This window comes from Cupressus sempervirens, chromosome 3 (genome assembly GCF_028749045.1).
Source record: "Cupressus sempervirens isolate cs-2001-9-10 chromosome 3, ASM2874904v1, whole genome shotgun sequence".
NCBI classification, from domain to species: Eukaryota; Viridiplantae; Streptophyta; class Pinopsida; order Cupressales; family Cupressaceae; genus Cupressus; species Cupressus sempervirens.
This window is the reverse complement of record NC_143120.1, coordinates 359,780,285-359,807,774: the sequence shown is the minus strand read 5'-3', so window position 1 is coordinate 359,807,774 and position 27,490 is coordinate 359,780,285. Positions and strand designations below refer to the sequence as shown.

The following is a 27,490-nucleotide window of genomic DNA, read 5'->3' as shown; positions in this document are numbered from 1 at the left end:
TCCTAGATGTGAGGAGCAACAAAAAAATAAAAGGCAACACATGTGGCTTATTGTTTAAGAACTCTGTTGTCAGGAAAAATTAAAATACATGCAAGTTCAGTGGTGTATGGTCACATTCTTTTGGAAATCCATTTTCCATAGAGATACATAGCTAATTTATTTGATAATTCATTAGTTACAACAAACATTATGACGTATGTTATCTAAGATAAAGGGATTGAATAGGCAGAAACTTCCAAGAATTTCTAAGGGCACTCCTAAATAGCTATGAAGAAAAGAAAAAACAAAGCATTTTCATGGACCAAGGCATAAAATGCAAAACGTTATTCTAGTTGGTATCATCAAAATTCTACATTACAATTAACTTTGCTATGGTGTTTGATGAAGCAAATAGGAAACATGGTAGCCTGCTTTTTTTGATAAACTAATTTGCAGTGACAAGAAAAATGAATGAAAATAATTTTTTTAATATTTCTATCTTATTTAAGTGCACATTCCTCAGTTTCTACCTGCTCAACATATGCGAGGAGGAGGTGTTGCAATAATAGCGGCTGTGCTCTTTGTAAATGAGTGTAGCCAGGAACTATCAAGCCTTCATTTTGAATAGCTAAATTAAGCAAAGCCACCTGCATTAGAAATTAACGCTAAGAGCACATAAATTATGAGTAATAAAAACATATAAGTGCATTTATATAGAGTTACAAGCATTTATATTTGGAACAATATTTTGAACTAGGCTCATGAGCTAATTTTATATTTCGAACAATATTTTGAACTGGGCTCATGAGCTAGTTTTCAGCATACATAATTGAAAAGATAAATTTTTTAAGTATTTTAATTGAGATTCTAATTCTTATCATAGTGCTGATTTCCAGATTTGTGTTTCAAGAATACTTATTGAATTTCAAGGTTAGGGCTCATACTTTGCTAAGAGTGTACCTAGATTTTCATTACATTTTCCCTAAGAGGGTGGCGACTCTATTATTCATTGTTCGATCAATCTTATGAGAAGAATTAGACATTGCTTTTAAAGTTTATGTGGGGACAAAGGTCAGTAAATCTAGGACCTAAAAGATTTGCACAATTGACCTTTGAGAGAAAACCAAGAAAGAAGAGTAAAAAGCAAAAATCAAAAATGCTTTACACAGGACACAAGGATTTTCATGAAAGGACTAACAAGCAAAATGAAAGAGATAGTTAAAACCACAGTAGTCTTGGAAACGAAGATGAAAACTTCAACCCATTTGTCCTAATCCCTAGAGTTGATGAGGAACCACATTGTGAAATAACTCAAATAGATAATGAAGAAAATCAAAATGAGTTACAGCAGTGGGATGCAATCATAAAGAAAATGGATGAAACAACTAATGGTAGCAACACAATATTAGCAAAGATTCTTAAGACGCAGCTAGATGATATCCTAGAAAAGATAGGAATATCAAAAGATAATATTATCTCTCCACAAATAAAAGCAAACGATGAAGAAAGCTTGGATAGGTGGAGAGAGTAAAAAGCAGAACAAGTCCAAGAGGAGGCGAACACAACATCTAAATACAACCCTCCTCATACAAAAAACTTGGACTCGCAATTTGCTACCAGCCATGTAAACCCTTTGTAGGATAATAGACAAAGTAAAAATCAGAATAGTAGTTTTGCAAAACATTACAACAACAACCAATATGTAGGGAATTCAGGACAGCAGACTAGAGGTATCCCACAAAATAATGCAAATCCCAGGCAGCCCTATGGTGTGAATCAGAACAATAGAAATATCAACCAAAATAACCAAGGTTATGCAGCACAAAATCACGGGATGAGAAATCAGGCTATGAGACAACCTATGGTCATTGAAAGGTATCGACTGATTGATTTTGATGGAACAAGAGGATACCCCAAACTGCAATTTTAAAGTTTTCTAGGAATGGAGTGGAATTTGCTGAGTAACACGTTTTATTAACTTAAAAAATACAATTGAAGATTTTGAAGATGATCATGAGGATATCTTCATGAAGCTTTTTGTCCAATCCTTGACAGAAGATGCAGCAAAATGATATAGAAGTCTCCCAGACCAACCCATAACTAGGTGGTGCAATTTTGTTGATCAGTTTATAGAACAATTCGGAGACCAGAAGGATACATCTTTTGCATCACATGAAATAACAAGCATCAAGAAGAACATCAATGAGTCGGTTTCAAAGTTCAATAAGAGATTTATTAGAGTATTAAACAGAATTCCAAGAGACATCAGACCGGTAGATCCATTTTTTATGAATTTTTATCTAGGTGCATTTGACAACAATACCCACTATGAGATAAGATTTCATAGACCAAGTTCCTTGCCACATGCCTACAAAGTGGCCATGACAATAGAGAACAACAAAAAAGCGGCTAGCAAAGTAAACAAGAGACCTGATGCGAAGTTATATAATCCTAAAGCCCCTAAGAAAGATGAATTCAAAGAGATTATGGATATGCTTAAGGACATAAAGATGAAACAAAATAGAAATGAAAGGCCATGTTTTCAAAGAAATGATTGCAAGATATGCCATATAATACAAACTAGAAAGATGGAAAGCCGGAAAGACAGAATCATATCAAAACTACTCCAGATCCTTTGAAGACGGTTAATATGATTGATGACAGGCCCTAGTGTAATTTGCAGGCTACCCTATGCTCCTGAACACTGTGTCATTGCACAATCCATTCTAGAGGAGAATCAAAAAGGAGAAGAGCAACACACTATTAATGCTCTATCGTCTGAACCTTTGTGGGGCAAAGATGATGATGACTATTCAGAAGAAGACAAAAATTCAAATCATCATTCAGGGAGAATAAATCAACAACATCATATCCAACAAGTATTTTCAGATGAAGAGGAAACACCTACTCTTCGAAGGTTGATGACTCAAGAAAGGAAACCATATACCATTGCTGTTGTTGAACAAGCCAAACAAACATACCAGCGAAGAAACAAAACTCTAGGTATAGATCAAGGCAATCTCATCAGTATGTTTGCAAATAACTTGCAACAAGGAGAGGCATCTAAGAAAAGTTGTAATGAGAATCAAGGTGGGCAGGCAGAGACTAACCAACTTCCTAAATTGACCAATTAACAAACTAAGCATAATGGTAAGCAAGTATCTGATTGTCACACTTTTATTAATCATGCATTATCTTAGTTAAAAATTGTTGTTCCACTAATGGAGACGATGAAATTTCCTAATTACATAGAGGAAACTATGAAGATTTTATCTAACATAGAAGATGTTAGTAATGAAATGATACAAGAAATAATCAAGATCCTCCAGTTATATATTTAGGAATAGCCTTAAATAAGAATTCAAATCAAGTTGATCCATTTTATTTAACTTTATTAATTAATAACAAGTTAGTAAAAACTTGTATGATTGATTCTGGTGCAACAGTTAATATTATGTCTATAGATGTTATGAAAGAAATTGGTCTTAAAGTAGATACACCTTATGGAAAATGTTATGCTATAGACAATAGATCTGTTCTTGTAGTAGGTATTATAAAAAAATGTTGAATTTCGTTTTCTTGCATTTCCTCAAATATCATATAGGATTGATTATTACAATAATAGATAGTCGTCTATTATTAGTTAATGGTTATCTATTGTAAATATCTAGTTAGCTTTAGTTTTCTTTCATTTTTTGCTTTCTTTGTTAGAATAGAATGTTTCTATTATTTAGGATCGTTTCCTAAGGAAACATCATTTTATTCTTTTGTATAAATTGACCCTCTGGTCTCTATGAAAAACTAGCAAGTATTTTACCAATTACTTCTATTACATGGTTTCAGAGCTAATACTTGATTTTTTTCGACAAAATTTATAATTTCTTCCTAAAATTATTTCAGTCAATTTCTCTAAAACCCACCTAGGGTTTTTTGCCTTGAAAAATTTGTTTTTGATTGTTCTTGGCTAGGGTTTTAAGAGTTTGAAAATCACAAATCTGGAAGTTCTGAAGGTCGTTTTTTTCCTGCAACTTGGAACTAGAAATCACAGCATCAGTCTATAAATCGCGGCATCTGTCTGCAAATTGCGACATTAATCTGCAAATCGCAGCATCCTTCTTTTATTGGAGACCTCGTTTCCTCTAGAAATTGCGTCACATGGTAGCGAGTGTCTAAAAAATGTCTGAAGAAAAGTGATAGGATTTTTCGAAGCAGCAAAACGCCAGAAGAAAACACGTCTTCTTCTACAGAAACCGCTGTTGTGGTGTCATTTTTTGTATAATCCAGCATTCACGCCCCTCTTTGCAATCAAATCTTCCATTTTCGAGTGTTTCTTTATCTGAAATCCGCCATTTTTCTACAACTATCGACCTCCATTGTTGTCGACTAGGGTTTTTTTTCAAAATCCTAGTTTTTGACCTTGGAAAAAAAAATTTGATCATAGATTCTTGATGGGTTTTTTGATAGCTCAACTAGGTTATCATCAGATTTTTCTATGTGCCTCAATTTTCATGCCTTGATTTTCTAGCCAGCATATCCAAAAAACAACATATTCCTTCTAGGTTTTTTGAGCTCTTTTGGGTCACTCTTTTTTTTGGGTCTTCCGTTTTTTTGCCTTGAAGAACATGCCTTCACAAATTTTCACCATGCCATGGCATCTCTAACAAACATTTTGCTCGAGCACAACTCCAAATTCAATGGTTGAAATTATGGCACTTGGAAGCAGCAAATCATCACAATTTTTGAATATTGGAACACCGATCAACTTGTTTTGGGTTTTACGAAACGTCCAACTGCTCCTAGTTCTCATCAAGATACATGGGATTTGAATAATCGAGAGGCAGTGATGCTTCTCAAATTATCCATGGCTAATGATCAGCTTTCTTGGATTCCATCCAGCAAGACAGCTGTCAAGATCTAGACACATCTCAAAAGTCTTCATGAGACTCCTGACAAAAGCAGAGCCTTCTTTTTGAAAAAACACTTTGCTTTCTATTATCATGGATGAGCGCACCTCGCTCTAGGCACACTTGAATCGGATTCAAGAAATTTGTGATCAATTACTTGCCATCGATCACAAGATAGAGGAAGAGGATATTGTGGTAATCACTCTTAGGAGTTTACCAATGTCCTATGAGCATTTTACTGAGACTCTCAACATCACATCTTTTGGTGTTGATTTGAAGTTCACTGATCTCTACACCTGCTACTTTAGCAAGATCGATGGAAACAACAATTTGGTAGCAACTCCAGTTCCACCTCCACAGAGCAAGCCTTTGCTGCGAAATCCTTTCAAAAGGATAAAGGCAAGTTTCAATAGCCATCTCACTAGAAGTCTTCTACTTCAACATCAGATGGTTCCCGAAAGAAGAACATTCAATGCAACTACTGCCACAAGTTTGGACACATGAAGGTTGAATGTCGGAAACAATTAGCTACACAGTCTAAGCAATCAAGTTTGCAACCAAAAGCGAACAGTGCAGATCATACTGAGCAAGCGGAATCTGCCTTTTACACCTTCATGGCTAAAAGACCTACAAATCATGCGAAGTCGTCTACCTAGTACATTGATTCAAGTGCCTCTCATCATTTCACTCACCGTAGAGACTGGTTTACTGACTACCAGCCTTATTCAGACTCTTTTATATTTGGTGGCAGAGAAGAGTACACGATTGTCGGCAAAGGCAACATTCAAATTCAATCTGCAGGGAGGAATCTCATATCCCTTGATGTGTACTACATTCCAGTGATGGAACTAAATCTACTCTCAGTCGATCGGTTGTTGCAACATTCTCCACACTTGGCAATCACCTTCAGTTCACATCAGTGCACCATCACTGATCAAGCGACTAAGTCTACTGTTGCAGTGGGTCTTGAGGATCATGGTCTTTTTAGAGTTACTAATTATGGTGATTCTCAGGACTTAGCTATGGCTGCTCGGCGATCTTCTGTCAACACACTTTGGCATCAGCGATATGGGCACTTAAATGTGCGTTATTTGCTACAGCTTGCTCAGGATAAGCTTGATCTTGGATTGCCAAAGATTCAGACTCAACAGCTTGGAGTTTGTGACACATGCCAAGCTGGGAAGCAACATTGCACACCTTTCACCAATGGTGACTCATGGAGAGCTTTTTAGGTACTTTAGCTTGTTCATGCTGATATTTGCGGCCCTGTGGCCACTCCTTCTATTCTTGGGTCCAAGTATTTTCTATTGTTTGTTGATGATTTCGGTAGAAAAATGTGACTGTATTTCCTGAAAAAGAAATCAAATGCATTTATTGTATTTCAAAAGTTTAAACCTTTAGTTGAAAAAGAGTCTGGGATATTCATTATTACTCTTAGATCAAACGATGGGGGGAATTTTGTTCTAAAGTTTTCTCCAGCTTCTTGGATAAACATGGCATCAAACATCAATTAACCACAACCCACATGCCACAACAGAATAGTGTAGTTGAACATCGGAATAAGACAATCACCAAGATGGCTCGATCCATGTTTGAACACATACATGTTCCGAAAAAGTTTTGGGCAGAAGGAACCAATCACCCATAGTGGCGGTCAAAGGTAAAACTCTGGAAGAGGCTTGGTCAGGTCGCAAGCCCAGAATCAGTCACCTGAAGGTTTTTGTCTCCCTTGCTTTTGTTTGAACCCCTGATGCATCACGCACCAAGTTGGATGCCAAGAGTCAAAAACTCGTACTTGTTGGATATAGCAGTCTTCACAAAGCCTACTGCCTGATCAATGTTGAAACATCTTGTCTCATCTACAGTCGAGATGTAGTCTTTGATAAGCAGAGAAGACCATAGTTGGAAAACTCGCCAAATGCAAAAACTCGCCAAGCCCCCTAAAAGTTTAATCGGGAAAAACTCGGTGATTTAAAAAAAAAACTCGGGAAAAACTCGAGAACCTAAAAAACCGCTGAAATTTAATTAAAAATACATTTATTTTGCAAAATTTAATGAGAAGATGCATCTAATAAGTTAATTAAAGACAATACAAAAGAAAGAAACAAAGTTTAGATATATATAAATGCATAATGCGTACAAAATTGCATTCTCATGCAGAATGCTCATGGTAGGAAGCAAAATAGTAAATTACTAAATAGTTTCAATCTGTCAAACTAGAAGTAAATACTAAAAGTCTAAATACATCAATACAATGTCAATCACATCTTCCTCTTTCCACTTGCACTAGCAGGAAAGCGAGGGGGTCTAGTCCTAGAAGAAGTGCCCCGCACTGGGATAGGGCGTGAGCTGCGTGACTGTGAACTCTGTGGCTGTGCCCCCTCGCTCAATGTCCCTACTGACTGGCTCGGTGTCCTAGAAGAGGATGCATCTCCTCCTAATGGTAATGCTTGATCCTCGCCTGAATCATCATCATCCTCGTCCTCATCCTCAATGTCATCCATAGTGAACTGAAAATCAGTGTCAGCCTCCCCCTCCATGGCCTGCCTCTCCAAATCAGCGATCTCATCTGGTGTAAACAATGGACTTGGCTCCTGTGCTGTCCAATCAGAATAAGGATCTATCTCATCTAGATCAAGCAGACCAGGTAGTTCTAAGAGCTGTGACTTTTTTATGCGCAACTTAAGATTATAGTGCACATAAACAAGTTCATTAAGCCGTTTTTGAGTCATTCTGTTTCTTTTCTTTGTATGGATGGACTCAAATAAGCTCCAATTGCGCTCACAATGGGATGAGCTACAAGGTTGGGATAGGACTCTGAGAGCAAATTTCCTTAAATTGGGGGTATTGCCACCCCAACTTGCCCACCAAGCATCTGCAAAACAAAATTTAAAAAGTTATAAAGCAATAAAAAACAAAATCAGAAGCACAACTTATCAATTAGCAAAAGTTTTAAAGTTTGACGCTTTACCTGGTGCTTGAGTAGATCTTGCTCTCTTTGCTAGCATAGAAGAGAACAAAGGACCCCTTAATTCCACATAGATTTGTTGTTCGATCACAATAAGGTCTCTCTCCTCTTCACTTGATATCATTCTCTCAATGCATTTAGAGAGACCTTCCATGACCTCTCCATTAGGATCTGAGTAGGAATCATCAGCCCTAAAACAAATAGAAAATGATATCAAGTCTTACTACACAACCTTAAAAAGTAAAGTAAAATAAAGACTTATTAAAATCCCAACTTCAAGGACAATCAATTATCATAGTACCTAAATTTGGGATTGAGGAAGTAGCCTGCTGCATGAATAGGTTGGTGGAGCATATTGTTCCACCTCCTATCAATTATTTTCCAAATGGGGTCAAATCTGAGACTGTCCCCGTGATAGTAACTTCTAACAGCCTCTTTCGCCCTATCCATGGCCTCATAAAGACCTCCCATTGGGGATTGCTGCCCATCACATGTGCGCAAGACTACAACCAAGGGCAGAGACATCTACATTTGAAATTTGAAAAATACAAATTAGTTAATAACATAGTAAGTTATGAATTGAAAATGAAACTTGAATACACTAAAAATATAATGAAGTTACCTCCACAATCTCCTTAGCCTTTGCAAAAAAGCTATCATCAAAGACTAATCGTGCCACAGCTTCTCCTTCGGGCTTCTTTGAGTAAGGTGAAGCAACCCAATCAGCACACACAAACATTTGCTTCAAAGTCAATATGTGGTCAAGAATACTTTGCAACGTCAAGAAGACCGTTGCAAACCTTGTCATAGCAGGTCTCATCAAATCTTTGCCTTTAGTGGCTTTTCTCATCAAACTGAGAACCCATGGGTGATTATAGATATATTTCGTGACTCGCCTAGCATCTTCCACAACTGGACTCACCCAATCAAGTTTTCCTATGTCCTCCAAAAGAAGGTCAAGGACATGTGCTGCACAAGGTGACCAAAAAAGTGTGGGATGCCTCTCTTGGAGGATTCTACCTAAAAGATTAGCAAAAAATCAATAATCAGTAACAAACTTTCCATATTTAGTATTTACAAATTACATCAAATCTAAATTGAATAATACCATAGCATTACATTCATGATTCATATTGATTCAAATATAAAAAATTAAATCTACCTGCTGCCACGTATGCTGCCGCATTATCTGTGATTATTTGCACCACATTCTCTATTCCCACCTCTATGACAACATTCTCCAACATTAAAGCCAATGTGACTGCATTTTTCACTTTGTTGGAGGCATCGACAGATTTCGAAAACACCACATCATCTTTGCAAGCAATCAAGAAGTTAATAATGGTTCTACTTCTTCCATCTGTCCACCCATCAGATAAAATGGTGCAGCCATACTTCTTCCACTCTTTCTTTTGGTCTTCTATCAACAATCTTGCCCTACCAACCGCTTTGTCAAGCAACCTACAAAATTTAAGTGTAATATTAAATAAAGTGTAAGTGTTAGTAAAAAATTAGGAAATAAGTTATAATAATTAAGATTTAAAATATAAAAATGAACTAAAGTGAATCTCAATTATTTACAATTACTAATTAGTAAAATACTAACCTTCCACTCATATCCTTGCGATTAGGCGGCTTGTACCCTTTGCCTGATATCGTCATTGCATTCACCATATTGACCCAATAGGGACTATCAGCGGCATTCATTGAGATATTGTTGAAAAACCAAAAATCAGCTGCTGCAATATCAGTTTGCTCATGCACCTCCTTAAACCATGCAGTGCCCTCTAATGATGGCTGTGCTCCAGGTGTGTTCCTGGGCACAAAATAACCACCTATCCCTGATGGGGATCTAGATGGTGATGATGAAGAAGTAGGAGATGTAGAAGAAGTGGAACCGGTAAAAGAGAAATTTTGTTTGCGGATCCGTGGGCCACGAAGAGATCCTGGTATGTTCTCAAGTGCTTCTTCTTCCTCTTGCATATCAAAAGGAGCTCCTTCAGATTCAGCTATGGCTGCCCTCATAGCTATTTTTGCCCTCTCCCTATTCAATTTTTTCTCTTCAGCAGCTGCAAGTAGGGCATGGATGAATCTTTTTTCTTCATCAATTACCTTGAGACAAGGATTTGAGTCATGTTTCTTTATGCCTGCAAAGTGGTATTTGAGGCGGTTTATGCCTCCAGAAATAATTCTCTCACAGGGAATGCATATCACCTTCCCAATATCATTTGGATTTGGAGCTTCATAAGCATACCGCCATGCCTTATCTCTTGCATTTTTAGGCCGAGTGCCTATATATCCAGATGGGCATGTTGTTTGTGGCCACTCTTCTTGTGGGTTTGTCATTTTTTTAATGGTTGACCGCTGCCCTACACATAAATATATAGAGAAATGAATAAACAAAGTTAGAACTTAGAAGCTAGGGTTTCAAATGATTCAAACTTCAAACTTGAACCATATCCTTAGCAAACAACAAACTTCAACCATATCCTTAGAAGCTAGGGTTTCAAATGATCCAAAATGATTTTAAATGATTTGAAAACATTTAGAAAAAACAACAAAAATAAAAGAACATTTGTTATAAAACTATAAAAAGTTTTCAAACTATGATAAGATGAACATACCTAAAAAGAAATTTGTCTTCTAAAATCGGTTAGAATCCTCTACAATCCACTCAAATCCGCCTTGAATCACTTGCAATCAGCCAAGAATGCCTCCAAACCTTCTTCTCTTCACTCCTCAAGGTTCTAAACAATGCAAATACAAGAAAGAATGAGAAAAAACACACTCACTGCCGCTTAAATCCGTCACAGGCCGCGTTCACCAGTAAATCGCGAGTTTTAAGGAAAAACTCGCCGAGTTTTTGCCGAGTACTCGCCGAGTTACCAGATTGCCGAGTTTTTAAATCGGCGAGTTAACTGGTTAAAAACTCGCCGAGCTAGGAAACTCGGCGAGTTTTAAAAACTTGCCGAGTACTCAGCGAGTTTTCCATCTATGGGGAAGACCATTCATGCCCGTTTCTCCTGTTCCTGATCCAACAGACCAACCTATGATGGCTCATGATTTCAGAGTTCAGCTTCCATTTCGTACACCTGATGGGAGGGCTCAATAGCTCTTGCAGCTCCAATTATACCAGCGATAGCTGTACAAACACCTCCGACTTCTCCTACAGGAACACCTCGTTTTGTAAATGCTTCACCTAAGTTTGATCCAAATTCTTTTTATGAGAATCCTGCTGATCAAGCATCTCTTGGTACTAATGTTGGTCATTCTCCTATCCGGCCTAAGTGGTGGGCTAAGGCACTTGTTGATCTTCGTGATGATGAGCTCATTGATGGGAGAATTGCTCAGAAAAAGAGCAAAACTACAGATTCTGTTAACTTTGCTCTCATGGCCAACATTCACAGTGTGTTTGTACCCCAAACATATTACGAGGCTAAAGGAATTCCAGAGTGGGAACAGGCCCTGACATCTGAACACCAAAGCCTACTGAAGAACAACACCTGGGTCCTTTCTGATCTTCTACTAGGGAAGAAACCCAATGGTTGCAAATAGGTCTACAAAATCAAATACAAATCAAATAGTACTTTGGACAAGTACAAAGCTCGTTTAGTGGCTGTTAGCCGACTGGATAGTTCCGGCAATATTTTCTATTCTGTAGCCGACAGTTCGGCGGTAAATAATTTGTAGCGGATAGAATAATTGTGGCTGACGGACTCCTTCGAGAAGGTTCGGCGGTAGTATTTATAGCCCGTCTAGGATCATTGTAAATCATCATTCATCTACTATTGCGAATATAATTCTGCTATTATTGTCTGTATGCGTTGATTTATTTTACTCGTACGATAAACATTTAGCCCCGTTGCCTTACGAATCTGGAAGGTGGGAAGAATGAAGATTAATGCCAAATTAGCTTAACAAGGATCGGAATAAGGCGAAGGGAAAAGATGGAATCCGTATTCAGCAAGAGAATTTAATTCTGGCACAGCAAGCCGAACGCCGACGAAGATTTCAGAAGATTGCCGACGGAAACCGAAGTGCGGAGGAATTGTTGGAGGAGACTCGGCAGCGAGTGGAATTGGTGGAAGAAGAATGGGAGGAGTTCTTGAATTTGTGTTCGCCGAGGGAAGAAAATTCAGACGGGAGAACATCAACTTGCACGGCTCGTAGTGTCGACGGAGCACGAGCGTGGAGTGACCTCTTCGTCCAGGATAGACTTCTGCGGGAAACAATTTCGGAGGATCCTTCATCTTCACCAAGGGTTGCAGCTGTCAACACCTCCAGTGAGGGAGTGCAGACCACCAGTGTGGGAGTGCAAACCTCCAGTGTGGAAGACCAGTCTGCCGGTGTGGGCGTACAGACTGTCGGTGTGGGAGTTTAGACTGTCGGTGCGGGAGTGCCGAACGCTAGTGTGGCACTGCTGACTAGTATAGGAGTGCAGACCTCCAGAGTTATGGCGGGACCCAAAGAGAAGCTGCCGAAATTTGAAGGCGATGGTATAGCCAACCCCCTCCAACATTGTAAGACGTGAGACGATCTGGCAGGTAAATGGAATCACAGATGCCGACGAATGGGCCAGGCAATTTCCGGCAACCCTACGGGGTGTCGCGATTGATTGGTTTTCAAATATGGATCTGCAGAAGCTGGATACCTAGGATAAGATTAAAAAGGAGTTCTTAGCGAAATTTAAACTTTTGCGGGATGATAATGAAATTGTAGCAAAAATTTTCAATACCAAGCAAGGGAAGCACGAAACTGTCCGTGTCTAAGCCAGGAGATTAAAAGACTTAATAAACAAAATGGAAAGCAAGCTAGCGGACGGATTGCAGAAAAGGTGGTTTGTGGACGGCCTACGCTCACAGTTGCGGAGGAAGATGAAAATTGTACCACCATCGTCATATGCCGATGCTTATAACAGAGCACTAGACCTTGAAAGTGCGCAAAAGACAAAGAAGAAAAAAACCAGCTCCTCTGACTCTGATGATGACGAATCGGCTGGAGATGATAGCAGCGACGAAGGTAGTAACAAAAAGGTTCGTGCCTTACAGAAGGATATGGTTCGAATGATGAAGGAATTTAAAAATATACAGAAAGAGCCAAAAGGTAGTGAATTATGGTGCACGGAATGTAAGACCGACGGTCATACTAAAGGATCGTGTCCGAAGAACCAATTCTGTGACATCTGTCAGATCATGGGACATTCGACAAAAGACTGCCCCTTTAACATGAAAACCAGAGGATCTTCGCAGGTGCTTCTCACACAGGAGGCTTCCCCGTCAGGTGGCAACGGAAACACGAATGCCGCCAGTGCTACATCTAGCGGATACAGGAACAATCGGCGTGGACAAAATAACAACAATAACAATACCAATACGAGCAGAAGCCGGATTCAGTATGATGCAAACGGACGACCGATTATTCAGTGCCGAGCATGTAACTTGTGGGGACATTTTGCGCGGGAATGTCCAACAGCAAATACACCTCAACTATTGTGCCGATGGTGCGGACCCGGCAATCACGACGACTCAAAATGTCCAAAATCCGGAGTGAACTTGATCATTGTTGGAGCCGATGAGGAAGAAGTTCTCGCAATTACGCGGCAACAAGCAAAAGAATACCCGGACCCTGCCGAAGAAAAGAAGAAATTTGCCGCAGCATGGGCAGAGGTTGGAAAAGTATCTCAAGCAGTAACTTCTCCGGACACCGCCGCCACTTCAGCAAGAAATTCCGCAGAACAAAACATAGTACGAAAAATTTTGCAAACAGAGGTGCAAGTAAAGGTAAGTGATTTGCTTCTCACCATGCCCCAACTTCGTTCTGCTCTTTCAAATATGGCAGGGGAATCAAGCCTCGAGAAGGGAAAGTTACCGGGAGAACCAAATCGACGAAAAGAAAAGGAAATTGTTACGGGAGGAGAAGATCAGATGTTGTTGGCACTGACATCCGGACGGCACCTTGCAGTTGTCAAGATGGGGATACTTGGACATGTTCTCATAGACACCATAGTGGACGGAGGGTCCGGCGTAAATGTATTGCTAGAAGATACTTGGAGGAAACTTGGACAGCCGACATTGTGGCCTCCAAGGTTTCAGCTACTGACCGCCGATCAACATGGAATTAAACCACTGGGTATTCTCATGGCATAGCCGGTAACCATTGGCACCCAGCCGTTCCTCATGGATTTCGTGGTGATTCCATTGAAAAGGAAAGGCTATGATGCTATCTTGGGCCACGGGTGGCTTATCGAAGCAAGAGCTCGACACGACTGGAAGAACACTTTATCCCTGGAAAGTAAAGGCCGCCGATTCGTCATTGATTTGCATACCCAAATGGTAGGGGAAGAGGCTCTATCGTCAGATTCTGAGGGAGAGGAGGACGAAGGTAGACGAAGGATGGAACCGGATCAGGAGGGCGTCCTCCGATTGGATGGTGGAACAACGGATGACGACTTGGATTCCGTCAACGGTTTATACCACTGGCAACTGGAGGACTATGAATTATTTCCAAGCTGCAATGTTCTGTCAATTGAGAACGAATATCCGAAGGAGTTTACTGAAGTGAAGGAGGGGGAGGCACCGATGGATGTTACACCCGCCCATGCATTCAGTGAAGGAGAGCCGATCAAGTATAATGAAGCTACGCTGCAAACGATGAATCTGGGGGACGAGGCAGAGCTGAAGAACATACTAGTCGGAGATAATTGGGATCCAGTACTCAAAGCCGCGGCATTAAGATATTTATGGACTACAAAGATGTGTTTGCATGGACATACAGGGACCTCAAAGGAGTACCGTCGGAAATGTGTGTACAACGCATTCCGCCGGTGGAAGGATCTGTACCTGTACAGAAGCGACCCTACAGGATGAACAGGAACTATGCCACACGGGTTACGGAGGAAATCAACCGGATGTTGGAAGTTGGCATTATATTCAAGGTACAGACCAACGAATGGGTGTCACCGATAGTCATTTCACTGAAGAAGGATACTATTCAGATCCGGATATGCGTTGATTTTAGATGCCTGAATGTAGTAACGATCAAAGATCTTTTTCCGATTCCGTTCACAGATAGCATTCTGGAGGAAGTAGCAAGACATGAAATCTACTCTTTTATGGACGGGTTCTCCGGCTATAATCAGATTTCTATAGCGGAGGAAGATAAGTTGAAGACAACGTTTGTTGTCGAAGATGGGGTTTACGCGTACAACCGGATGCCTTTTGGGTTGTGTAATGCACCGGCCACATTCCAGCAGATAATACTGCATATCTTCGACAAGATGTCTGTGGGAAATTTCAAAGCCTTCTTGGATGATTGGTCAATATTTAGCATAGAGGACGGACACCTGGCAGCGCTTGGGGAGTGTATGGAGAGGTGTTGCAAGGCCCGGCTAGCATTGAATCCTAAGAAGTGCAGATTCATGGTTCCGCACGGCCGATTGCTCGGACACATTGTCTGTCAGGAAGGATTAAAAACGGATCCCAATAAGGTGAGAGTCATTCTTGAAATGCAGCCATCTACTAATGTGACGGAGGTAAAATCTTTTCTTGGGCATATAGGTTATTATCGGAGATTTATTAAAAATTTTGCCAAGGTGTCCCAACGGTTAGATAAGTTAACTTGCAAGGAAGAGTCATTTAGATGGGAGAAAGAGCAGGATGAGGCATTTGAAGGGCTGAAGGTACGACTCACTACGGCACCTATCCTGGCATATCGGACTGGAATAAGGAGTTTCATATTCATGTGGATGCCTCCAACTATGCCATCGGTGCGACCCTAGCACAGACTGGTAATCACGCACTGGATCATCCTATATACTTTGCCAGCCGGTTACTCTCAAAGGTCGAGCAGAACTACAGCACGACTAAAAGAGAAGCGTTGGGAATGGTTTATGCTGTGCAAAAATTCCGTCATTATTTGCTTGCTACACCGTTTGTGTTTTATGTTGATCACCAGGCCCTCTTGTACATGATTAACAAACCCGTCATTCAAGGGAGGATCAGCAGATGGCTACTACTGTTGCAGGAATTCACTTTTAAAATCATTGTCCGGCCGAGAAAGAAACACGTCAGCGTCGACCACCTGTCGCGGATCAAAACAGGGGAACCAGCAGATGGTGTGAATGACGACTTTCCTGACGCACAGCTGTTCCAGATTGGGGTACTGCCGGAATGGTACAGGAGTATTGGCTAGTACCTGTCAACAGGACAGTTTCCCACAGAGATGTCACCAAATGATAGGCGCAAGTTGATAATCAGAAGTCGTACATTTCAATTGATCAATGGGTTGCTCTACAAAATGGGGCCGGATCATATCCTTCGGCGGTGTGTGTTGGAAGAAGAAATACCACAGGTGTTAAAAGAAGCACATGAGGGTCCCGCGGGAGGACACATGGGACCCGACACCACTGCACGGAAGATATTACTCGCAGGACTCTGGTGGCCGATGGTATACAATGATGCGCACGAATGGGTCGTCGGATGTGACACATGCCAACGGGCCGGGAAGCCGCTGAAGAGAGACTTCATGCCACTTCAACCCTCTCATGTGCAGGAACTTTTTGAGAGATGGGGACTAGATTTCATTGGACCACTGAGGGTGAGCAAGACTCGAAGGTGCCGCTACATCATTGTTGCAACGGAGTACTTGACCAAGTGGGTAGAGGCCCGGGCGTTACCAGATAACTCGGTCGTCAGCACCGCGAAATTTATTTATGAACAAATCATCACCAAGTATGGAATCCCGCTGCAATTAACAAGTAATAGAGGAGGTCATTTTTTTAATCATGTTATTCGATTGCTCACCACTCAGTTTTAAGATTTATTATTCACTGCCGAGTTCGTACTATCCAAGAGCAAACGGACAGGCAGAGGCCAGCAATAAAATTCTAGTATCCATCATCTACAAATCCTGCGCGGTGGAAGGTGCTGAGTGGGAGAACTTACCTGCTGCCCTCTGGGCGTACCGCACGGCATACAAAGTGATGACCGGGCACACACCATTCCAGTTAATGTTTGGACAGGAAGCAGTGGTCCCAACAGAATTAATGATTCCGAGTATCCGAATAGCCTAGAAAACAAATTGGATGATGACGGAAGCCTACAAGAGCGATTGAATAATTTGAATAAACTGGAGGAGAAACGGTTGTTGGCACAGTGGGCAACAGAAGTGGCGCAGAACAGACGCAAACTCTGGCATGACAAGCATCTGAAACGTAGCAGATTCCAGCCGGGACAGTTAGTACTGAAGTATGACGGCCGTAATGAAATCAAGCCGGGCAAATTCAAAGTGCGATGGGTTGGACCATATCAAATCCGAGAAATTGGCGACACTGGAGCAATCAAACTGACAACCTTGGACGGACAGGAGATGACTCAGTCAGTTAATGGATCCAAGTTGAAACCATATCGCGCAAGGCAGTTCTCGCCATCATTGAATCCGCCATCGTCGTCAGTACAGTGTTCCCTGGCGGCGACGTCATCCAGAGGTACCGCTGTTGATTGATGTATTCGATTTTGAAAAAAAAAAAAAGACGACTGAAAGTCCCGCGGGCCCCACGGACAGGAAGGCCCGCGGACTGAAAGTCCCACGGGAAACTACCTGTCCGCGGGCACTTTAAGTCCCGCAAGTCCACGGGCAAGAGACCCCCGCGGAGTGTAAAGCCCCGCACGATAAGTTTGCTCCAGCGAAGAAGGACTGACAGCATAAGTGCCTCCGAAAGAAAAAGAAGAAAGAGCCCCCGCGGGCAACTAACGGTCCGCGGGAGAAAAAGATAAAGACCCGCGGGCTCTAAAGCAATCACGTCTCCGTCACACAGGCCGCGGGTAGAAAAGAGATTAGCCGCGGGTTAAGAAACTTGAACCTCCTCCGTCAGTCAGAGTTTCTCCGCGGGTAGAAAGCGTTTGTCGGGCTGAATACGGAAAGGATTAAATCGTCCAAATGTGTACAAGAACAAGAAATGCTTCTCATCCTCCGGTTGGCGTGGGAGATGTCTAAGCAGGTCATCTGGGCGACCATGGCGAAGAGTTAACTGCTTGACCGAACCCGTCAAAAACAAAGGTGTTTGTGATGCTTTCATTACAGGATATGCATTTCTGAAAATAATTTTACAAGTTTCAATCAGATGTACTTTGCAGTCGTGAATCTAACTATGCGCAATCTTCGCCAAACCGGAGCAGAGGTTGGATAGGGAAAGAGGAGTTATTTGTCGTAACTGCCCTAGTACACATCACTTCTAAGTAGCAAACCCAAATTTAAATAGCCGGTGCGTGGTGTGAAGCTCTTCCACGGCTAGTTTTTTCCCTTCCACGGATGGTATTGCGCGGATGGTTTTTTATTCTCCCACGGATGGTTATTTAGCTAGCACTTCATTGGTTCGGCTTGCATGCAATAGGAGGAACCATATACTATATAAGGAGAAATAAACCATTTTTTGCATGGAGTCAGCGGGCAAGCGGAAGCCATGGAAGAGTCAGTCGGCAACAATTATGGAGAAGAATTCAAGAGTTTTGGCATCGGGAATTCGAGTTGCAGGCCCCTCCGGTTCCAGTAGCAAGAAAAAGAAGACCAAGGAAGAACTCACTTATCTCACCGTCCAGTTTGAGAGTCTTAGTGGAAGCGAATGCCGGAAGTGGTGGCAGGAGACCCCGGAGGCAGACCAGATTAAACAAATTTTGATGCGGGCACAGGTGCATTGGGCCATTCAGCTTCCCATCTTTTCCATTCGGATGTTTGAATCAGTATTGCGCACCATGATAGAGACATAGTGCCCAGAGCAGAACAAGTACATTCTTGTATAAGAAGCAGCGGATGACGGTGTCCTTTAAACCGAGAGATTTCACTAGGGTCTTCGGCATCCCTAGCCCCGGCGGGAGGAAAGTGGAAATCAAGAATCATAAACTGTCACAGGAACGGAAGGAGCATTGGATAGCTCTAGTGTGCAAGGACCTTACACCCATGGAGAGGAAGACAGCAGTTCAGGGGACAAAGTGCAGAGGGCTTCGCAGAGACTTTATTCGGGAGGGTCATTGGCGTTGTACCATGGACGTCATCAAGAGTAGGTTGACAGGTGCCACCCGAGCCTCAGATATCGCATTGCCGCAGATTGTGTTTATGAATGGTATCATGCAGGGAGTAGTATATGATTCGGCCTCAGTGCTTGCCGACAGGATGGAGGAATTCATGACGCTTCAGCACCGAACATTTTTTATGCCGCACCATGCCATCGGGTTGTTTCTAGAGGCTGCAGCTAGCCAGATTCCAATGGATGGTTTTGAGGCTCCTCCAAGGGGCAAGTTGGCAGACGGGGAGCCTCCCATATTCTACTGGCGACACTTAGATACAGGAGGGTCAGCAGCAGGTCACAAGAAAGTACTCCGCGAATTGGCCCCTTCCGGGGAGATAGATAGTAGACGGGAGGGCACTTCGATGAGTGACGGGGTTGAGTCCGTGGAAGAAGAAGAGAGCACATCGGCTGAAGTTGACGGTGAGACAGCGGGTGGTGGGCCCACATTCTTTACCCCGCCTCAGCTGTCAACTTCAGCGCACTTAACTACCTCTTCGACAGTCATTCCGGCCTTTGGTCAGCGCCATGCCCCGGTTCTTATGACTCCTCCAGCGGAGGCAGATGTCCCATGGACAGTGACGGAGGTGGTTCCGCAGAAAGTGATGGATGTCGTCCCACGAATAGTTGCCGAGTCATTGCCGACAGTTGTAGCGGAGGTGATTCCAGTTGCACCAGCAGATGTCACCGTCGCAGTCACACCGAGAGCACAGTCACCACCGCCACAGTCCGAGCCGCAGGTTCGATTGGAGGTCATTGATTGTGATGCAGTGGTCACCGTTTCATCATCCTTTTTAGCAGAGGCCGAGTCAGCCCAGCCAGTACTAGAGATGAACAGGGAGCTTGCGCAGGTCGACCAACCGGAGGTGATGGATAGAGCTAGTGAGTTTCTGAAGCAGCAATTCCAACTCACTCCTGCCAAGCGGAGTCCCTCCATTCAGTCTCCTAGGCGTTCAGGAACATGGCCAGCGGTACCAGAGCCTCAGCTTCAGGAGGAGGGAATGCCACATGCCGTGGTTGCGCCAATAGCAGAGATGGCGGCACCGGATGTGGGCATGGCTCCCGCTGATGAGGAGGAAAACAGTGATGCGGAATGGTCATTGGAGGCCTTCGCCAAGGAAGACTATGGGTCAGATGAAGACAGGTGTCGGGATTACCTCAGGACTATGAAGTCTGCATTGAAGAAGGGCCACGATGTGGCAATTCAGGCCCTGACTCGACGGCGGGAGTGGCACTTGATCAGAGCATATATCCGTGGGATTTGTACTCGGCGATTTCAGACTTGCTTTATAGACAGGGGCTGGCCGGCAACGGAGACAGCTGAGATGTTGGCAGATTGGGCCACTGAGCCGAAGTTGGGACCCAGTAACACCCCTATGATGAAGCTAGCACATGAGATTGTGGGACTGTACAAAGATGTTTACTATGGTCATCAGCAGGCGGAGGCTAACAAGGTTGCAGCAGAGAGATCATTGGCAGCAGAGACTGAGGCTAGACAGAAGCTAGCCGCTGACTTGGCCGACCAGCAGGCAGCATGGGCCACAGAGCGGGCAGCACTACTGGCAGATTTGGCAACAGCGATGCAGGAGAGGGACGTGGCTAAGCAAGATACGGAGGCAGCGGTTCGAGATAAGGATGCGGCTAAGCACGAGATGCAGTTAGCCAGGACGCAGGCCATGGACGCGGCACTTCTTCTAAAGGAGGCCGTCGAAGTCAATTCTCAGATTCAGACAGATCTCCGCATCAGGACAGAGCAGGTGTATGAGTTACGTCGCCGGCAGCACACTTCTGGGACGCCCCCTTCTCTCTAGTTTTTTCTGTGGTCTGTAAGTTGTCTCCTAATTTTGTTAGTCGTCAAGAGACAACTGTTTTTTTGGGGGGGATGGTGTTAGCCGACTGGATAGTTCCGACAGTATTTTCTATTCTGTAGCCGACGGTCCGGCGGTATTTTGTATTCTGTAGCCGACGGTCCAGCGGTAAATAATTTGTAGCGGATAGAATAATTGTGGCCGACGGACTCCTTCGGGAAGGTTCGGCAGTAGGATTTATAGCCCGTCTGGGATCATTGTAAATCATCATTCATCTACTATTGCGAATATAATTCTGCTATTCTGCTATTATTGTCTGTATGCGTTGATTTATTTTACCCATACGGTAAACAGTGGCGAAGGGCTTTTCTCAACGTCAGGGCATTGATTATGAGGAGACCTTTGCTCCTACTGCAAAGATGAGCACCATCAAATTAGTCTTAGCCATGGCAACACAGTTTACTTGGAAGGTCCATCAAATGGACATCAAGAATGCTTTCCTGAATGGTGATCTCCAATGAAGAGGTCTACATGATGCAACCTCCTGGTTTCAAGGTTGCTGGTAAAAACCATCAGGTACTCAGATTGGTAAAAGCTCTCTATGGCTTGAAGTAGGCCCCTCGAGCACGTTACATAAAAATTGATAAGTACCTCAGTGATCAAAGCTTCAAGAGGAGTTCTTCAAACTCAAAGTTATAGATCAAGACTACTAACAATGACATCATCCTTTTGGTTATTTATGTGGATGATTTGATCATCACTAGCAGCTCAACATCTTTGATTCAGGGAATCAAGCAGAACTTACGTCAATCTTTTGATATGACTGACCTTGGGCTCATGCATTATTGCCTAGGTGTTGAAGTTTGACAACAATCTTCTGGTATATTCATCTCTCAGTCCAAACATGCCAGGGCCCTATTAGACAAATTTCGTATACAATATTGCAAGTCTGAATCTACATCTATGGAGAAAGGTCTCAAGTTATCTGCAAAATTTTATTCTCCTTCCATTGATGAAACTACATACAAGCAGCTAGCAAGCAGCCTCATCTACCTCTCTACTACTAGGCCTACTATCAGCTTCGCAGTCAGCTATATTTCATGCTTTATGATAGCTCCTAAGGCTGATCATTGGATGGCAGCAAAGCATGTGCTTCGATATGTAAAAGGCACTTCAGATTATGGACTTCTGTACTCTCGAAGTTCTAATCCTAAACTCAGTGGGTTCACAGATTCAAATTGGGCAGGCTTTGTTGATGATAAAAAAACAACTTTTGGATGTGTTCAGTTTGGGATATGGTGTAGTCACATGGATCAGTAAGAAGCAACAAGCATTTTCTCTCTCCTCTACAGAGGAACTATTAAGGCAGGATGTGAAGCTTTTTGGCTTCCTCGAATGCTTGGGGATATGTAGATGTCACCAACAGGACCGATTGCTCTATTTGTTGATAACGATGGCATTATCAAGTTAGCACGAAATCCAGTCTTCCATGAATGAACCAAGCATGTGGATGTTCACTGTCATTACATATGGTAGCTGGTTAAAGATGGGACTATAGATTTGTAGTATGTTCCTACCATAGATCAAACTGTAGACATTCTCACCAAGCCTCTTGGTCCTGATAAGTTTGTCAAATTCAAAGGACAGCTTGGTGCTCTAGAGAGATTAACCATTAAGGGAGGGTATTACGATAATAGATAGTCGTCTATTATTAGTTAATGGTTATCTGTTGTAAATATCTAGTTAGCTTTAGTTTGTTTTCGTTTTTTGCTTTCTCTTTTAGAATAGAATGTTTTTATTCTTTATGATCGTTTCCTAAGTGTTGTGAGGTTTTCACACCATCGCCCCAAAATTTGGGGACCCCCTTTTTTTTAATCGCCTTGGTAAATTTTTGGGTTGTCCAAAATTTTTGTTTTTTATGAAAATTTTGAGCCTTGGACACTTTCAGGCCAGTGGGAGAAAGGTTAGATTTATTTTCACCCAGTTTCAACTTGATTTTCCAAAGCCACCAATTCTATCCTTAGGCCGAATAAATTTCAAAGTTAATTCCAACTTGGCAAGATAAAATTGTAAATTTTGTACTTAGACATTTTTGAAAATTTGGATATAAATCTATAGATTTGGATAATTTTCAAAAAATGAATTTTTTGTTAAATTTGGTTTTTTGGAAAATCTTAATTATTTTTTGGTGAAAAGGATTAATTTTTGTGATGGTGAAATAGAATTGCAAAATCAATTTTAGGCTCTAGAGAAATAATTTTATTTGTGTTAAAAAGCTAAAATTGCTTAGCTAAATCAATTTGAAAAAAAATTGCAAAAAATTGATTTTAATAGATTAAAATTGTCTTGAAAACTTTTTGCCTTTAATGAAATTGGTAATTTAATATTGAAAAATGGCTTTTAGTTAGCCAAAATCCTATTTTAATGACGTTTTAATTACTAAATCCTCATTAAATGGAAATATTTAACATCTCCAAGGCACCATTTAATTTCTTTTTGCAATTTAGAACTAATTGGCAATTTAGAAAGTTAATTTTCATCATGGCAAAATTAATTTTGGTTAAGTATTTAATTATGGGCTATAATTTTGCATAAATTATTTGTTTTTCTTTCTCCCAGGGTCCAAGAAGAAAGTTGGGTATAAGAGGAGGCCTCTCTCCCATTTCTTCCTCACTTCTCACTTCTCCTTCTCAAGGTGTGGATGATTTTGCAAGAGCAGATCTGCACTCTTCTTGCTTGGCGAATTTTGTGGAGAGCGAAATTTGCGGGAGCCAAAATTTGTGGGAGATAAAATTCTGATTTTTGCAAGAGGCTGCAATTTTCTCCTAGGTTGGGTAAATTTATTTGGAGGTGAATTGCATAATAAATTTCTAATTTGCAAAGGGATTTGAAATTCTTGAAGTCATATCCTAGGTTCCGAAAAGTCGCTGTAAGATTATTGGTTAAGGTGAATTTTCATCATCTAGAGTTGCAAGGGGTCCTTAAGCTAACATCCATCTTTCGCTCTAGTCTAAGAATTGCTCCTCTTGGTTCTTCTTGCCTTCTGGTCCACCACTCTACCATTCCGTAATAAGGCGACGAGCATGGAGGATGGTAGTGCAAGTAAGAATCCCAAGTGGGCAAACACTAAGAAAGACAAAAAGGATATGATGCCCAAAACTCCCTTCTTCTCGAAAATGAAGAGAATAACCGACACCAATATCGCTATAGTGGACATGATACGGATGAAGGACAAACTAAAGGAAGGACAAACCACCTTGGCTATAGGTAGAGGTAATTTCAAATCATTTAGAGTTGCAAGGGGTCCTTAAGCTGACATCCATCTTTCGATCTAGTCTAAAGATTGCTCCTCTTGGTTCTTCTTGCCTTCTGGTCCACCACTCTACCATCCCGTAATAGAGCGAAGAGCATGGAGAATGGTAGTGCAAGTAAGAATCCCAAGCGGGCAAACACTGAGAAAGACAAAGAGGATATGATGCCCAAAACACCCTTCTTAAAAATGAGGTGAATAACCGATACCAATGGTGGTACAATAAAAGAATATACAAAAGGCAATTGCACATCACAGCCCAAGCGTCAACACTTCTATTTCAACCATGATGAGCAATGTTGGGGTGGCGCTTGATTTTGAGGATATCAGAGAAGAGGATGTCAACGAAACAGATTTTGGATTGAGGTTGGATGAGTTGGGAAAGATTGCTATCAAGAAAAAGCATTTGGGCACCCTTTCCTCTCTCAATGCTTTTATTGGATTTGAGAAAGAATATGAGAAGGATCAGGAAAGGATACTACAAGCAGCAAGCAACATGGCGAAGTCAGCGGAACTCAAGGCGAAGCACACACCTTGTCCTCCTATGGAAGAAGTTAACGAAAGGCTAGCTAAGTTCATTGCCTTAGCTAAGAAGATGAAAGAAAAGGGAAGACTTATCATTTGATGTAAGCCCAAGGGGCAATTTCCCTTTCTTCTAGAATAGGACAAGTGTCTATTTCTAATTGGCCACCATTTTGGTGCCTTCTCATTGGTTGCTACTTTTTGCACTTTTTTCATTGGTCCATTGATGAGGTGGCAACTTCTCATTGGCCGATAGGGTGGCAACCCTAATTAGGGTTTTGAGGATCCAATCTGGATCGTTGATCTTGTTTGATCTCCACCGTTCCTTGTATTTTTGGCCCCTATAAAAGGCCATTTGCTCTCATTTGTAACGCGATCGGAGAAATTGTTGCAAAGATAATACCAAAATTGCTCTCTTTTTCATTGTTGCGATTTGCATGTTGATTAAGAACATTGGGTGTTATTGCATGTTTTCTACTTCTACATTGTTAGATTTCTTTTCAAGTTGTTAAAGTTGGTTTCATTTCAAGTTGCTAAGTAGGAGTGAAGTAGATGGATAGTTGTATGGTAGCATTGGTAAATGTTTGACAGGGATCAATACTAGACAACTAGCATCCTAGCGGCTGGTTGGGAAGCTTTGTGTGGTAAACTAGTTTATTATTCTGTTGAATTATTGCACCTGTGGAAGTGAGGCCGCTGGTCAGCTCTCATTAGGTTCGATCCCCGTCCATTTGCTAACCTTCCATTCATAGGAGTAGGAGTAGAATAGTGAGTAGCTGGGTAGTCGAAATTTAGAGAGAGGGAAGTTAGGAGGAGTAGGTCAAGCATTAGAATACATCCATTCACCTTCCATCACCTCCGCTTTCCCATCAACATCATCACTCGCAGACACATCCTCCATCACCACCACCATCAACATTATCTGCCTCCGCACATTTCACAAACCGAGTCCAAGTCATCCTTGAATGAATAGAGTAAGGCCGCCTACGTGATTACCAGCAAATCACATCGATAAAACTGAGCGAGTATCCAACAGTGTAAGGAACATTGGAGTTATACTCATGTCCAATGAGCAATAACTTTTCAAGAGAGGAGTTGCATGTTTGATATCCCATATCGAATATTCAAATCCTAATATGTTATGTAAGTGATACAAAACTCGCATCAACACTAAAGAAACATCATTTTATTCTTTTGTATAAATTGACCTTCCGATCTTTGTTAATAACAAGCAAGTATTTTACCAATTACTTCCGTAATATTGATATTACTGTAGTTGAGATTTCAGAAAGTTATGGTATGTTATTATCTCGACAATGCTCAAATTTGGTAGGTGGTCATGTGCAACTCGATTTATCTTATGCTACTATACCAATAGGAGGTAAGGAAATCAGGATTGAAAGAGAGTCATAATCATACTACCTCATCAAAGATTATAATTCGGATTCTAAAGTTAACTTCTACTAGTCTAACATGGACAATTTTCAACTAAGTGTATCCAAACCTATTTTAGAGGTTATTGATCCCATTTCAATACATGTGAGGGAAAATCATGATAACATTTGGTGAATGTACTTGGATGGTGCTTGTGGTAAGGATGGCAATGGAGTTGGTGTCATATTCATATTCATTTCACCATCAGGTAAAACATTTAAATATTCATTTCTATTAAACTTTGAATGCACAAACAATATCATTGAATATGAAGCTTTGATATTTGGCCTTAATATTGCTACAATTTATGGAATTAAGTAAGTTGTTGTTTTAGGAGATTCAGACCTGATTGTATCTCAAATTAGAGACAAGTTTTCAACTAGGAAGCCGAGATTAAAACAATATCGAAATTATGTGTGGGATTTGATAGAATATTTTGACGCATTTTCCATCAAATGGGTAGATAGATCTAACAACTATTTGGCTGATATAATGGCTAATCTCACAATTAGGCAAATTGATATCCCACTTGATGAGGTTGTGCATGTGGAAATGAAGAATTCACCATCAATACTTGACAATGTGCAAAACTGGCAAGTTTTCGAAGATGATAAGGATCTTGTTAGGTTTTTAACTTGCGAGGAGGATTATGAAAACCAAATCATTGACTGAAAGAAGTGCGTAGAAGAACAAGATGGTAAGGAAATGATTTTTGGTAAGGTTCAATTGAAAACTAATAAAATACCTAAGGGTCTAGTAGCCTTAGAAAGAAATTTTTACAAGAGACAAAGTTTCAAAACCTAGCAAGTCGGCTAAAATTCAAAATGACATTGAAGAAATTAATTTAGGAAATGAACAATCTCCTAAAATCATTTACATAGGAAAGAAATTGTCCTCCAAAATTAGGTCTGAGTTATATTTCCCTATTAAGAAAATATAGGCATGTTTTTGCTTGGAGTTATGATGAATTGAAGGCTTATAGGGAAGATTTAGTCCAACATTAGATACCCTTGAAGCCTGACGCTAAACCCTTAAGGCAAAGGCAGAGGCCTATTAACCCAACTTTAGCCCCTAAAATGAAAGAGGAGTTGATTAAGTTAAGGGACGTCGGTATCACCCCATCAACATTCCACCTAGGTTTCTAACCTAGTTCCAGTCATAAAGAAGAACGGTGATGTTAGGCTGTGTGTAGATTTTAGAAACTTAAATATATCATCTTTGAAAGATAAATATGCTTTGCCGAATATGGAAATTTTATTACAAAAAGTAACTGGAAATGAATTATTGTCTATGATGGATGGATTCTCTAGGAATAACCAAATTAAGGTCAAGGAATCTGAACAATATAAAACAAATTCACAACTCCTTGGGGTCTGTATGTCTATGCCAGAATGCCCTTTGGTTTAACTAACACGAGGGCTACTTTCCGGAGAGCGATGGATGTTGCCTTTAATGGATTGATTGCTCTGATTATGGTAGTTTATCAAGACGATCTTACTACTTACT

General features: G+C 41.2%; 2 protein-coding genes across 2 annotated transcripts in view; both read right to left on the bottom strand.

Moving 5' to 3' along the window:
- Positions 1-27,490, bottom strand: part of LOC149566485 (L-Aspartase-like family protein) — an 82,098-nt gene that overhangs the window by 18,756 nt on the left and 35,852 nt on the right. The window contains exon 3 of the mRNA XM_089819806.1: positions 510-626. Coding sequence (XP_089675932.1) covers positions 510-626 — 117 coding nt within the window. The remainder of the gene's footprint in view (positions 1-509; positions 627-27,490) is intronic.
- LOC149566486 (uncharacterized) lies at positions 6,981-10,197 on the bottom strand. The gene is made up of 6 exons (XM_089823367.1): positions 9,458-10,197; positions 9,014-9,312; positions 8,474-8,871; positions 8,153-8,376; positions 7,855-8,042; positions 6,981-7,758 (listed from the first exon to the last, which is right to left on the bottom strand). Exons 1-6 carry the CDS (start codon positions 10,195-10,197, stop codon positions 7,145-7,147), a joined length of 2,463 nt encoding a protein of 820 aa, XP_089679493.1. The 3' UTR covers positions 6,981-7,144.

Bases quoted from the DNA above. Each gene is read 5' to 3' on its own strand.
- LOC149566486 (XM_089823367.1), bottom strand. From the start codon at position 10,197: ATGACAAACCCACAAGAAGAGTGGCCACAAACAACATGCCCATCTGGA. The intron at 8,872-9,013 runs GTAGATTTAATT...CTAATCTTTTAG, and splicing joins GGCAGCATACGTGGCAGCAG to GTAGAATCCTCCAAGAGAGG. The intron at 7,759-7,854 runs GTAAAGCGTCAA...TTTGTTTTGCAG, and splicing joins AAGATCTACTCAAGCACCAG to ATGCTTGGTGGGCAAGTTGG.